The sequence below is a fragment of the Jaculus jaculus genome, chromosome 10, assembly GCF_020740685.1.
Source record: "Jaculus jaculus isolate mJacJac1 chromosome 10, mJacJac1.mat.Y.cur, whole genome shotgun sequence".
Taxonomy (NCBI): Eukaryota; Metazoa; Chordata; class Mammalia; order Rodentia; family Dipodidae; genus Jaculus; species Jaculus jaculus.
In genome coordinates this window covers 111,728,940-111,742,752 of record NC_059111.1, presented here as the reverse complement: position 1 = coordinate 111,742,752, position 13,813 = coordinate 111,728,940, and the positions used below count along the sequence as shown (strand labels likewise).

General features: G+C 43.4%; 1 protein-coding gene and 1 long non-coding RNA gene across 4 annotated transcripts in view; one reads left to right on the top strand and one right to left on the bottom strand.

Annotated features, from left to right (window-relative positions):
* Dnajb6 (DnaJ heat shock protein family (Hsp40) member B6) overlaps positions 1-13,813 on the top strand; it is a 58,447-nt gene that overhangs the window by 30,400 nt on the left and 14,234 nt on the right. Inside the window, exons 6-8 of one of the 3 annotated variants that reach the window (XM_045160172.1) lie at positions 3,671-3,802; positions 4,777-4,918; positions 6,816-6,886. In XM_045160172.1, the coding sequence (XP_045016107.1) occupies positions 3,671-3,802; positions 4,777-4,918; positions 6,816-6,886 (345 nt within the window). Of the gene's footprint in view, positions 1-3,667; positions 3,803-4,776; positions 4,919-6,815; positions 7,574-13,813 lie in introns of those variants that run through there. The other 2 variants (XM_045160171.1, XM_045160173.1) reach the window with 2 other exon arrangements.
* LOC123464007 lies at positions 12,662-13,572 on the bottom strand. Its single transcript, XR_006639299.1, has 2 exons — positions 13,378-13,572; positions 12,662-13,019 (listed from the first exon to the last, which is right to left on the bottom strand). It is a non-coding gene; the product is annotated as an uncharacterized LOC123464007 (long non-coding RNA).

The window sequence follows — 13,813 nt, the reverse complement described above, 5'->3', positions numbered from 1 at the left end:
AGTGCCGCCCCCACCCTTTAAGCTTTTTTGAGGTAGGATCTCCCTCTAGCCCAGGCTGAACTCAAACTCACAGCAATCCTCCTACCCTCTGCTTCTTGAGTGCTGGGATTAAAGGCGTGCCCCACTACGCCCGGCTCTCAACAAGTCTTAACAGGGTTGCATTGGTTGTTGTCGTCTTTGGTATAGTGGCACATAGGAAGGAAGGGGAAATTTCAAAAAGTTAGCATGCTAAAAAAGAGCCATTAAAACAGGTGCTCATCCTTCATGTTGGTTTGCGACCTTCACATCCTCCTGTTGTCATGAACGACCTTTGAATTTTTTTTTTTTTTTTCGAGGTAGGGTCTCACTCTGGCTCAGGCTGACCTGGAATTCACTATGTAGAACCTTTGATTTAAGAACATTTTGTACCTCTTTCAACTCTTGAAATAGAAGCAAAGGCTTGGCATATCCTGGTGGCACACGTCTTTAATCCCAACACTTGGGAGGCTGCAGTAAGAGGATCACAGTGAGTTCTAGGCTAGCATGAGATTACGTAGTGAATTTCAAGTCAGCCTGGGCTAGAGGGAAACCCTGCCTCGACAAGCAAAACAGAACAAGGCAATAAGGTGTAAAGTACACAAATTCATGTTAGACCAGTTCCCAGCTAAAGTTATTTAAGACATCCCCCCTGCGCCCGCCCCCGTAGGGTCTCATTCTAGTCCAGGTTTACCTGGAATTCACTATGTAGTCTTCAGGGTGGCCTCACAATCACTGTGATCCTTCTACCTCTATCTCCCAAGTGCTGGGATAAAAGGGGCATGCCACCACACCTGTCTGGCTTTTTTCCCCCCTTTCTTTTGATACTGGTTTCATGTGGCTTAGGTTGGTCTTGAATTCCTGATCCTCCACCTCCCAGGTGGCAGGATTATAGGATTCCACCCTTACGCCTGTTTCTTTGATGGTGGGTATTGAGCTGCTTCTGGGCTTTGGTCAGGGTATTGAACTCTGTCATCTCAGGTCCCTTTCCTTCCTTCCGTTTTCCCCTCCCCCCTTCCTTCCTCCCTCCCTCTCTGCCTCTTACTATTTTTATTTGCAACGAGAGAGATTATGAAGGAATGGACACAACAGGGCCTCTAGCTACTGCAAATGAACTACAGATGCATATGCCACTTGGTGTACCTGCTTTGTGTGGGTACTGGGGACTTGAACCCTGGTCATTAAGCTTTGCAGACAAATGTCTTAACAGCTGGCCCATCCCTCCAGCCTATTATTATTATTATTTTCTCTTTTGGTTTTTTGAGGTAGGGTCTCACTCTAGCCCAGGCTGACCTGGAATTCACTATGTAGCCTTAGGGTGGCCTCAAACTCATGGTGGTCCTCTACCTCTGTCTCCCAAGTGCTGGGACTAAAGGCATGAGCCACCACTCCTGGCTTTCAGCTCCTTATGTATGTTTTCAATTGCTGCGATTAAACATGTGTGCCACCATACCCTGTGGACAATTTAAAGGTTCAGAGATCCACATTCTTCTATTTATATCCTTGATGTCCAGGTGTGGGAAAAGGGAAAGTTAGGGCAGAGAATGGAACAGTGATGGATATAACATAATTCAAAATATAAAAAAAATTTTTTTTTAAAAAATTTTTCGAGGTAGGGTCTTCCTTTAGCCCAGGCTGATCTGGAATTCAGTATGTAGTCTCAGGGTGGTCTTGAACTCTCAGTAATCCTCCTATCTCTGCCTCCAGTCTGCTGGGGCTAAAGGTGTACTTGCCGTGTTTGGCCACATGATTCTTATGGGAAGAAGTGCACTGCGGGTGTGCCAAGACTGAGTGCTCTTGTCTCCAGTGCTCTGGGCAGCATTTGAAATAGAAACATGTACTTGAACATGTTTTGCATCTTTTGTTTTGGATGGGATTTTTTAACTCTTACAAAATAGTTTGCAGCCAGACCTAGGCTGTGATTAGAGCTTGTCTTTCTTGTAACTAAGTGGTAGTGTGCATTTGCTTAACATTGTGTTCTCTGCTTAATACAGGCTTTGTCCCAGGTACAGAGAAACATGCAGGGTAATGTACCTGTGGTTCATTGTGGTACCTGGCTGTGGTTTCCCTGTGCTCTCATTTGTTCATTGCAAGTTTATCATTTCTGCTTCTGAATGTACAAGATGCTCTTTAGAAATGAGTCTGAAAATTTAGCTGTATGCAGTGAATTAGCTGGGGACTTTGTCCTGCCATACTTGGTTGGTGAATTCATATGTCCAGTTCTCTTAGAAATTAAAGGGTAGGAGAGGTGGCTTAGTGGTTAAGGTGCTTGTCCACAAAGATCAAAGGGCTCAAACTCGATTCCCCAGGACCCACTTAAGCCAGATGCATAAAGTGTTGCATGCATTTTTTTTCAGTTTGCAGCAGCTAAAGGCCCTGGCCCACCCATTCTCTGGACCCCCTTTATCTTTCTGTCAAATAAATAAAAATGGATATTTTTTATTTATTTGAGGGGAGAGGCGGGAGGGAGAGAATGGGTGCACCAGGGCATCCAGCCACTGCAAATGAACTCCAGATGCCTGTGCCACCTTGTGCATCTGGCTAATGTGGGTCCTTGGGAATCGAACCTGGGTCATCTGTCTTTGCTAAGCCATCCCTCCAGCCAAAAATAAAATAATTTAAAAAACCTGATTAATGATTAAAATCTGAATAAATATTTCACACATCTCTATACTTGTTTTAGATTTTCATGTGTACCATGCCTATAAATGTCCTGAGTTTTTATTTTTAAATATTTCTTTTTTTTTCTTCTTTCTTTTTTTAAATTTTTTTTAAATTTTTATTAACATTTTCCATGATTATAAAATATATCCCATGGTAATTCCCTCTCAAATATTTCTTAAATTTTTAAATATTTAAAATTTTTCCTTTTATTTATTTGTAAGCAGAGAGATATATAGAGATGATAGACAGAGTGAGATGGTGCGCCAAAGCCTGTAGCCACTGCAAACGGACTCAATATATCACTACTTTTTGCATCAAAAAATTTTTTTTAACATCAAACTTAGGAAAAAGAATTCTTGGCCACTTGGGTTTTACTCTTTCATAAACTTGTATAGTCCATGTCTGTATTTATCTCAGAAGTGCTCTGGAGAAAGCAACTTGGACTCCTTGGAGCCCTCTTTACTAACAAATGATGGCACAGAGGCAGTGTCTTAGCAGTACGTAAAGAGAAGGCTCTGTTGAATAGCTCCCAGAGGGTATACCAAGTAAGCTGGTATATCTCCGCTCAGTCACTTTCTAGCATTTAGCTTTCTTGAATGAAACCAGTAACTAATAGTGTTGGGGGCTGCAGAGAAGGCTCAGCAGTAGCCTAATGATCCAGGTTCATTTCTCCAGTACCCATATAAAGCTACATGCAACACAGTGGCACATGCACCTGGAGTTTATTCCTTGAAGAGGCTAGACGACCTGGCGCACCCATCTGCTTGTCCTTGTCTCTTTTTATGTCTCCCTCCCTCCCTCTCAAATAAGTAATTTTTTTTTAAAGCGTTGGACCAGGCTTCTTCATATAGATTGAACTGTTGTAATTTGTAAGGTTTTTGCTTTTTGTTCCTAATGGACTAATGTATTATACTGTTAGTCCATTTTCCTTTTCCTATGGGGGAAAATAAGTGAATACTTTATAGCCCAAACTTCTGTTTATTTCTAGAAGACCCATTTGATGACTTTTTTGGGAACCGAAGAGGTCCCCGAGGAAGCAGAAACCGAGGCACGGGCTCCTTCTTCTCTGCCTTCACTGGGTTTCCATCATTTGGAGGTGGATTTTCTTCATTTGATCCAACAGGTATTTGATCTTGGTTTGCACAGAGATTTGTGTTCATCACAGGGCACTATCTGTTACAGCAGCAGTGTTCCCTTTTGTTAGAAGAGCTTTGCAGATATGGTGGTAATTTATCCACATACCCTTTTCTGTCTTCCCCCAAAATGTACTTCCTTTTTTTTTAAAAATATTAAAAAAAAATTATTTGAGAGCGACAGACACAGAGAGAAAGACAGATAGAGAGAGAATGGGCGCGCCAGGGCTTCCAGCCTCTGCAAACGAACTCCAGACGCGTGCGCCCCCTTGTGCATGTGGCTAACGTGGGACCTGGGGAACCGAGCCTCGAACCGGGGTCCTTAGGTTTCACAGGCAAGCACTTAACCGCTAAGCCATCTCTCCAGCCCTGTACTTCCCTTTTTAAGAGTGGTACTTCCCTACCCTTTGATACAGGGTCTCACTTAGCCTATGCTGTCCTTGAACTCAGTATGTCATGTTTTTCTTCAGTGATCATGCAGCCCCAGCATCACACACTGCTAGAAAATTGGACTCTTGTGGTTGCTGTACTATTGATAGAATCCAGGGCCTTGTACCCTGGTAGACCACGGAAACCTATTTCCAGCTCTGAGGCCATGGTCTGTCTTTTGAGGTCCCATTGCAAGATGAGGCAGTGGGGATTTATGTTTTTGTTGTCCTCTGCTCTAATACAGATGTATTTATTTGCACTTGCTCCTCTGATGGGTGGTGCCAAGTGGGTATCCCAGAGTGGCAGGATCTTAGGGCATGCTGGAAATACTAGTGAAGTATAGCAGAGTACTCTGGGAGAAGTGAGGTGGGGAGGAAACCAGTCTTGCTCTAGGGCATGATGGTGGCTTTAGAGGTAGCTGTTCCTTGGAGCTCTAGCAGTCTGCTCTCAGATGTTTCCTGTTAAGTCTTGAGCTCAGTAGTTCTTCCATTTGTATTGCTGTATTAATCTACAGCTGTCTTCTGTTTCTCTGTAGGGTTCACTTCGTTTGGGTCCCTAGGTCACGGAGGTCTCACTTCATTTTCTTCAGCTTCATTTGGTGGCAGTGGGATGGGCAACTTCAAATCGATATCCACGTCTACCAAAATAGTTAATGGCAGAAAAATCACTACAAAGAGGTATTGTATTGTATTCTTTTTTTTTGTTTATATTTTCACAATAATTCTTTTATTTTTCTACTTTTAATCATTTCTGAGACAGTGTCTCATGTGCCCCAAGATGGTCCTTAGCTCTCCATGTGGCTGGAGATGACTGTGAATTTCTGATTCTTCTGCTTCCTTCTCCTGAGTGCTTGGATGTGTCTGCCTTATTTGGTGCTGGGAACCCAACCCAGGGCTTACACTGTGTCAACTTTCAATTAGCTTCCTGGTCTTTGCTGCCCCACCTTCCATGTGTTAGGGTTATAGGTGTGTGTTACTGTTATAGTTTCACATTGCTGGGATGAACATCTAGAACAGGTATAGTTACGGGAGGAAGGGAATTTATTTGAAGTTTACAGATCCAGTGAAAGTTCCATAATGATGGAAGAAACTGGCACCCTTTTACTGGTCCACACCGCCACCAGCTCCGTAAACAAACACACTCCAGAAACTCCCTGCAGAGCTCAAGGACTCTGCATATCTTTTTGCTGGAATTCAAATCTACACCTTAGATCTGGATCGTAGGATCCACTCTCAGTAATATCTACTCTAGCCAAGTTACAAGTTTGAATAAACTCTGATCCTATTGGGGGACATCGATTGAAACTACCACAGCTACCATTTGTTTTTAGTAAAGTGACATGATGATCTAGTGGTCTCTTACATCCTCCCGAGCTGGAGCATCACTTACATGCTTTGGTGTGTGTGTCTGTATGTCTTTCTTTTTTTGCTGCTGCAAATTTATAGTAGCTGGCCTGTCCACTTTAGGATTACAGATGTGTGTGCTACTGCTACTGACCTTGTATGGGGTTAGGGATCTGAACCATTGGTCCATCTCTCCGCCTCCTGCTCTGTGTGTGTGTGTGTGTGTGTGGGGTGGGGGTTGTTTTGCGGCAAGATCTTACCTTAGTCCAAGCTGTTCTTGAACTCATGGCTGTCCTCATATCCCAACTTTCCAAGTGTTGAGAGATTACAAGTGTGAGACACCACACATGGCTAAATTGTATGTGTTTTCTACACTTATTAGCTAGAGCTTTTGCTTCTGATGTTTAATCAATGAATTCAAAGTAATCTTTATTTGGAGGCATATGAGAATGTAATGCTGTACATTGTTTCCCTAGCATTGTTAAAATGGTGAAATGGAAAGCATTGTAAAACTTGTGAGCTGGAAAGCCAGAGTCTTGGCTAGTAGACCACTTAGTATACTACCCCTTCCTTTTCTTTTCTCTTTTTTTGGTTTTTCGAGATACGGTCTCACTCTAGCCCAGGCTGACCTGGAATTCACTATGGAGTCTCAGAGTGGCCTCGATCTCACGGCAATCCTCCTATCTCTGCCTCCTGAGTGCTGGGATCAAAGGCGTGCACCACCACACCTGGCTATTTTTTCTTTTCGTAAGTTGTATGTCTACATATAGCTCACACAGTTATATGATATTTGTGATAAACCTTTTTTGTTTTTCAAGGTAGGGTTTCACTGTAGCCCAGGATGATCTGGAATTCATTATGTAGTCTCAGGGACCACCAACTCCAAGGAGATAACCTCCTACCTCTGCCTCCCAAGTGCTGGGATTAAAGGCCAGCGTCACCATGTCTAGCTTAAAGCTAACATTTGACATAGTAAGTATTTTAAAAATGATTTTAGTTAGAGCTGAAAATCTCAGCCCAGTTGTCTCCTGATGTAAAATACTAATAGTTTAAGCAAGTGCCTTAGCCACTAAGCAGTCTCTCCAGCCCAGTAGTTTATAAGAGGTTTCATATTTTCTTTATTTTTAGTTTTTGGTTCTAAGGACTGAACCTGTGACCATAGCATTCTTCTACACCATAACATTCTTCTACACTTCTTTTAATAAGGATTTCTAACTGAATTATCTTACAGAATTGTGGAGAATGGTGAAGAAAGGGTAGAAGTTGAAGAAGATGGCCAGTTAAAGTCCTTAACGATAAATGGTAAGGAGCAGCTGCTACGCTTGGATAACAAGTAACTCAACGCACGCATTTAACAGAAATGTTAAACAATAACAAGCACCATTTGAGGATTAACAGGAACATTTTTTTTTGAAGATTTCAAACGAACTCTACTTACAGTATAACTCTACCTAATCTAAAGTATTTATAAACAGCTCATCGGAGCCCCTGTTTGTCATAGACGTTTTGCGTTTATTGTTGGGACCACACAATAGGACCATTTTTTTTGTCTTCAAAATTGTTGTAATCTCTGTGTGCACTTTGCCTTTTTATTAAACGTAATCTAAGGTGAGCCTGTGACAAGTAGTGTAGGATGAGACTGAGCTCGCACAGCATGGACCTGCTCTCCACTGTGTCTGGAATGTGAGCCGAGCACTGTCAGCCTGCTGTGAAGTTAACATTGCCAGGATGATCCTCCACAGAAAGAACTTCAGTTTTTTTCAGTATTTTAGTAATGAAAGATATTACTGCTTTAATGGTAATACATTTCTGGTTTAGTACAAGTTAAGGATGTTTCTAGTTGTGCATGAATGCTGGCAACTTCGTACGTTCTGACAATTGTTTAAATATGTAATGTTAAGCTTAGGTTTAAAAAAGCTGGTAAACTGGGTCTTTGTCATTTGCTTAAAAAAAATAAATGCGAATGTGTTTGGTGCATTCTTTCATGAATGGGGTCTGCAGCCTTCTTGTGTCTGTGTGTGATTTTGTGCCTGGATTTCTATTGTCAGCTGAATGGAAGTTAAGTACAAACCTATCTTTGGAAAGTATATGAAGACTCCTGTATAAATAACAAGTAAAAAATTAAGCATTATTTATCTATTCATTTATTTTTGGAGGGAGAATAGTGCTGGGGATTGAACCCAGGCCTTGGTGTGTTCTAGGCAAACCTTTTACTGAGTGCCGTCCATCCTTGCTATAAAAATGCTAGCCTTACATTTTTTTCCCCCTTCAAGGTAGGGTCTCACTGTAGCCCAGGCTGACCTGGAATTCATTCTCAGGGTGACTCTTAGGGGTGATTCATGGCAGTTTTCCTACCTCTGCCTCTCAAGTGTTGGGATTAAAGATGTGTACCACCACTCCTGGCTTACATTTATTTCTTTTAATTAAAATTTTATTTGTATGTGTGTTCTGATCATACTGCCTGTCTCTTCAGCAATTTTCTATGAGTGTGCATCACAACAATTGGCTTGTATGTATTTTCTGTATGTATGGGTGTAAGTGTGCCATGCGTGCATTAGTTTGCATTTGGCTTTAATGTGGAAGCTGGCATTCTAATTGGAGCTGACAAGCTTTTCAAGCAAGAACCTATAAACACTGAGACATCCCAATATATAACATTTCTCTGAGGGGATAGTTGCACAAATTTTCATTCTTAAAACCGTATGTAGCCAGGTGTGGGGGTACACACCTTGAATGTGAAGTAAACTCCCTGAACATGTCATCAGAGCAGGGCAGAATCATGCCAAAGGGGACAAGCTCAGCATATCAGTCTTCGGATGAATAATGCCTTCAGATTAGCAGCTGGGCGAGGTGGCACACCCCTTTAATCCCAGTGCTCAGGAGGCAGAGGTAGGAGATCTCTGAGTTGGAGGCCACCCAGAGACTCCATAGTGAATTTCAGGTCAGCCTGGGCTAGAGTGAGGCCCTACTTCAAGAAACCAAAAAAATAAAAAAGTAGATTTGTAGGATGTATTCACCCTATGTACAATGTTTTAAGGACACTATGCATGATAAAGTCATGGAATGATTGAGGAGTGAGAAGAAGTTGTGCAGCACTAAAATGATTTTGCATTTACATCCCACCCATCCTCTTGGAATGAGCTACAGTAGGCAGTTCTACCTTGATTCTTGGCCCAGTTGGGAAGCCCATGGAACTGGCATGTGGTACTAGGATCTTGAAAGAATGCATTACTACTTAAGTATTTGAGGAAAATTGTCTGAATGCGATAGTAAATGAAGTTTGTGAGCGTGGATTGGGAGTGACCTAGCTGCAAACCTGTGGATGAGGTAGGTATGCTGCCACACTGCACGGAGAAGACCATGGCTGCCTTTTGCTTCACAAGTAAAAGTTGGAGCCTCAGATAGCCTAAGTTGTTTCTACTACCTGAACAGACGATTTCTTTGTATAACTCAGTGAGAAATTAAGTAGTACCTGAAAAGAAACCTTCCAGATGTAAGCGTGGGATGAGCCATTTGCATTTGCCATAGGAGTCAGTCAGGTGAGTCTAGGCCATGAGTGCAGGGCAATGCTGGGCACATGGCTGCAGCTCCGCTGTCACGTGTGTTGCCCTTTGCTGGCTGGCTTCCTTCCTGTGGCATTGGTGTACCACTCTTCCAGCTGGCACTTGTCATTTTCACTGAGGAAATTACCACCCCTTTGTCTATCAGCAGTAGTGTTTGTTTTATGAGGTTATTAGAAAAGGTAGCCTGCTGGTTGAATCTGGTTCTATGGGCTTTTAGCACAGCCAGAGTGTTCCAGAACTGACTTCAGCGATGTGGACTCCTTTGGGGAAGGTTTGAATTGTTTTGTGCATTGATCACTTGGTGACTTAGATAGAGCAATAGCATTGTACTTAAATGGAATTCGCCATGGAGTCTCAGGGTGGCCTTGAAGTCATGGGGATCCTCCTACCTCTGCCTCCCAAGTGCTCGGATTAAAGACATGGGTCAACGTGTCCAGCTACTGGTTTGGTAAATTTTTAAAAAAAGATTTTATTTTCATTTATTTGAGAGAGAAAGAGGCAGAAAAAGTGGCTGCGCCAGGGCCTTCAGCCACTACAAATGAACTCCAGGCACATGCACCATCTTGTGTATCTGGCTTATGCGGATCCTGGGGAATCGAACCTGGGTCCTTTGGCTTTGCAGGCCAGCATTGTAACCACTAAGCCATCTCTCCAGCCTTTTTTTGGTAATTATGAGAGTCCCTATTCTGTGTTTGAATAGGTCCTTTTTTAGCCTAAAACAAGCCTGAAAAGTTGCTTGCGTGGGTGCATGCATTTCTGTTCATTTTCAGAGTCTGTGCAGAGTCCTGTTTTGGGGTGACACCAGTTTGCTGTGGCTTTTGTCATTTGCACTCCATTTGTCGCTGTCTTCCCTCCCATTGATTGCAGCCCTGGAATCACAGTGATCCTTTGACCTTTAACCTTGGCCTCCCGAGTGCTGGGATTAACCATGCCTAGCTGGAGGAATTTTTTTTTTTTTTTTTTTTTACTTACATACAAAGCTTCTGGGTTTGATTATGGAAACTGAGTCACTGTTACAATGTGTAGGTTAAACATTGGCACCACTGAGGTCTACCTTATGATGGTTCAAGGCAGATGTCACTAGCTTATAATTAATAGGCTGACCATTTTACCAGCCTGCATCTTTTCTGCTGAATTTCAGTGTCCTTCCTAGTGGTACTTTCAGGAGCACTGTTGGAGGAATGATCCTCTTGGCAGCAACTTTCATTTCTATTCATTTAGTATCTGTGCATCTAGCTTTATGTGGGTACTGGGGAGTTGAATCTGGGTCCATTGGCTTTGCAGACAAGCACCTTAACCAGTAAGCCATCTCTCCACCTCAAGACATCTTTCTTTTTTTTAAAGTTTTTTTTTTTTTTTTTTTTTTTTTTTTTTAATTTGCACAAGAGTGTGCATATGTGGCAGGGCCTCTTGTAATTTCAGACAAAAGCTAGGTGCTTCTGCCACCTTCAGTGTTTGGCTTATGTGAGAGCCTTGAGAATTGAACCTGGGGCTGGTAGGCTTTACAAGCCAGTGACTTTGCTGAACTGACATCCCAGTCCCCTAAACATTTGTCTGTTGTGATGAGAATCTTTGCCACCACATATACTTGGTGAGAAAACATTTCAAATATTGAGATAGCTAGAGCTTGAGGTAATTGCTATTTTTTAAGGGTGGGTTTGAACCTTCTTTGGGTTTCATGCATGTTATACTTGCCTCTACCACTCTCCTACACTTCTGCAATCTTGTCTTTCTAGAATTTTTGTGTGGGATGGAAGTTTTGCATTTCCAAACTTACTTGCAAGCAGAGAGAGGAAAGGGGGAGAGGAGAGAATGAGAGAATGAATGTGTGCACGCTAGGGCCTCCATCCTCTGTCAGCCAACTCCCGATGTTTGTGCCACTGTGCATCTGGCTTACATGGGTACAGAATTGAACCGGTCCTTAGCTTTGAAGGCAAGCATCTTCACTGCTGAACTCTCTCTCTCCAGCCTCTGCTTGTCTGTCTGGTTTATTTTTATGTATTTGTTTGAGAGCAATAGACAGAGAAAGAGGAGAGAGAGCAAGAGAGAATTGGGCACATTAGGGCCTCTAGCCACTGCAGACGAACTCCAGATGCATGTGCCCCCTTGTGCACCTGGCTTATGTGGGTACCGGGGAACCAAGTCTTGAACTGGGGTCCTAGGGCTTCACTTAACATCTAAGCCATCTCTCCAGCTCCTTTTTAACTCTTTTTTTTTTTTCCTTTTTAACTCTTGTATGGAGTGCTGTTTTTAACTTTTCCCACCAAAATGTTACTTTATTCTTAATATTTTGCTTGTATTTGTTGTTATTTGGGATATGGTGCTTTGTTATTACCTTCCATTAAATCATGGAAGGGCTGATGTTTCATTTATTTAAAAGAAAAAAACTTGGGAGTGCCTCTGTCAGTGGCAGAAGTTTTGCTTAGTGTACCTGAAGCTCTGAGTTTCTTGGTCAGCACCTCTGAGGAAAAGGGTGAAAACAGTTTCACAGGAGTGGAGTTCTACATCTCTGGGTTTGAAGTACATACAGCCTTGTTATTTGACTTACTCTCTGCTTTTCCTTTTGCTTTTGCTTTTGTGTTGTGGGTCTTGTGCTGATGAGCTCATGCAGAGCTTTCTGCTTTATGACCTGGGTAGGCCCCCACCCCTCCACGGTTTGAATCTAGAGCCTCTTGCTAATAAGCACGTATCCTTCCACTAAGCAACAACTTTAGCCCTTTCCTCCTCCCCCCCCCCTTTTGGGAAAGAGTCACCAGGTTGCTGATGTTGTCCTTGTGATCTTCCTGTACTTGTTTCCCCAGTAGCATGGAATTAAAAACGCCTCTATCACCAGGTCTAGCTAATTTCTTAGTGGACCAGTGGGGAAAATTGAAGACCTGTTAACATGTAAAAACATTTTGTGCACCAGGGTCTCTTGTCACTGCAAATGAACACGAGATATACATACTATTTTTTGCCTCTGGCTGACAGGCTTTTCAAGCAAGTACCTTTAACCACTGAGCCTTTCCCCCAGGCCTATTACCACAATTATTATTATTTTTTTTTTGGCCAGGTCTGGTGGCACGTGCCAAATCCCAGCATTTGGGAGGTGGAGGTAGGGGGATTGTTGAGAGTTCTAGGCCAGTCTGGGCTATAGCAAGACTATCTTGGATGCTTCCCCCCACCCCCCAAAAAAAGAAAAAACTTTTATTTGCAAGGAGAAAGGAGAGAGGGAGGCAAGCCATGTTACTGCAACAGACTCCAGGAACATGTGCACATCTGGGTTGACTTGGGGAATCAGACGGGTCATCAGGCCTTGCAAGCAAGTGCTAAGCCATCTCTCTAGCCTGCTATTACTACATTTAAAAAAAATTGTTTTGAGGTAGGGTCTCACTCTAGCCCAGACTGACCTGGAACTGAACTTTAGCCTCAGGCTGGTCTCAAACTTGCAGTGATTCCTACCTCTGCCTCCCAAAGTATTGGCATTAAAGGCATGTGCCACCATGCCCTGCTATTACTACATTGAGCCTGTGTGTTATGAAAGACAGATTTTATGAATCTATGATCCTGTAAGACACATTCTGCTTTCTGTTGTGGTTTTTCAAGTGTTCCCACACTTTCGGGGGGGGGGGTGTTGAATCCAGGGCCTGCATATGTGAGGTGAGTGCGCTGGCACTGAACTCTACCCTGGCTCCAGGCTGCTTTGAACTGCTCTGGAAGTCACCACCCATCTTTCTTGACCGACTCTCTGGCTCAGCGCAGTTGTGCCGTGGTGGGGCCTTGCAACGAAGCAGAGCGGAACAGGCAGCGTCATGCTCGGGTGCTTAGGATACAACAGCTTCCCTTTATGGAGCTACTCCCAACAGAAATCTCACTTGTGGTTGAGATAGCAGCTAGAAATGAAGGAATACAAAGTGTTAGTTCTCTTTGCCCACCTCTGGAGTTCAAGCAGGAAGACAGGGATATCTGGCTTTGGGGCAAGTTGTTGCTACAACTCCAAGTCTACCCTGGTACTCTGCAGGTTGGTGACAGGAGCTATGTGCAGTTACCAGGTCTTTTGTATAAGCTGCTGTTGAAGTGCATGCAGCCTGTGACTTGTTACTCCACTTCAAGTACGGGACCCTACTAGGTTTGGTGGCACATATCTGTGATCTGAGCACTGGGGGTGCTGAGATGGGGGGATCTTCAGTAATTCAAGTCTAGCCTGGGCTGCTAAGCAAGAGTATCAAGAAACCAAGACAAATTACTTACTTTGTCACGATGGTCGTTCCTCCTGTGTACAGGCAAGTCAAATGGACTAGCTCAGAGTGGGAAGAGAGGCCCAGTACTGCCAAGACATAGGGACTCCAGCGTGGGGCTCTGTTGCTGTTGGTTTCCCTTTCACAGATGAGAATAGGGGCAGTGTGGTGGAGTCGAGCCTCTGCCTAGGTCCAGGAAACTGCTCCCTGTTATGCTGAGACCCAGCACTTGCCACACAGTTTTCAGAAGGGACTTACAGCTGCTGTGCATTGGTAGTTGCTAGGCAGCTGTCCTGTAGTAACTAACAACACTTGTTCTTAAGTGGGCAGTTGGTGCTTTCAAGATGCCAGCCTCTGAGGAGGGCAGATCCCCAGCAACCATCCACACTGTGGGGGAGGTTAATGTCCCTGAGCACCTGTTTTCACCAGATGTTTTTTGTGTTATCGAG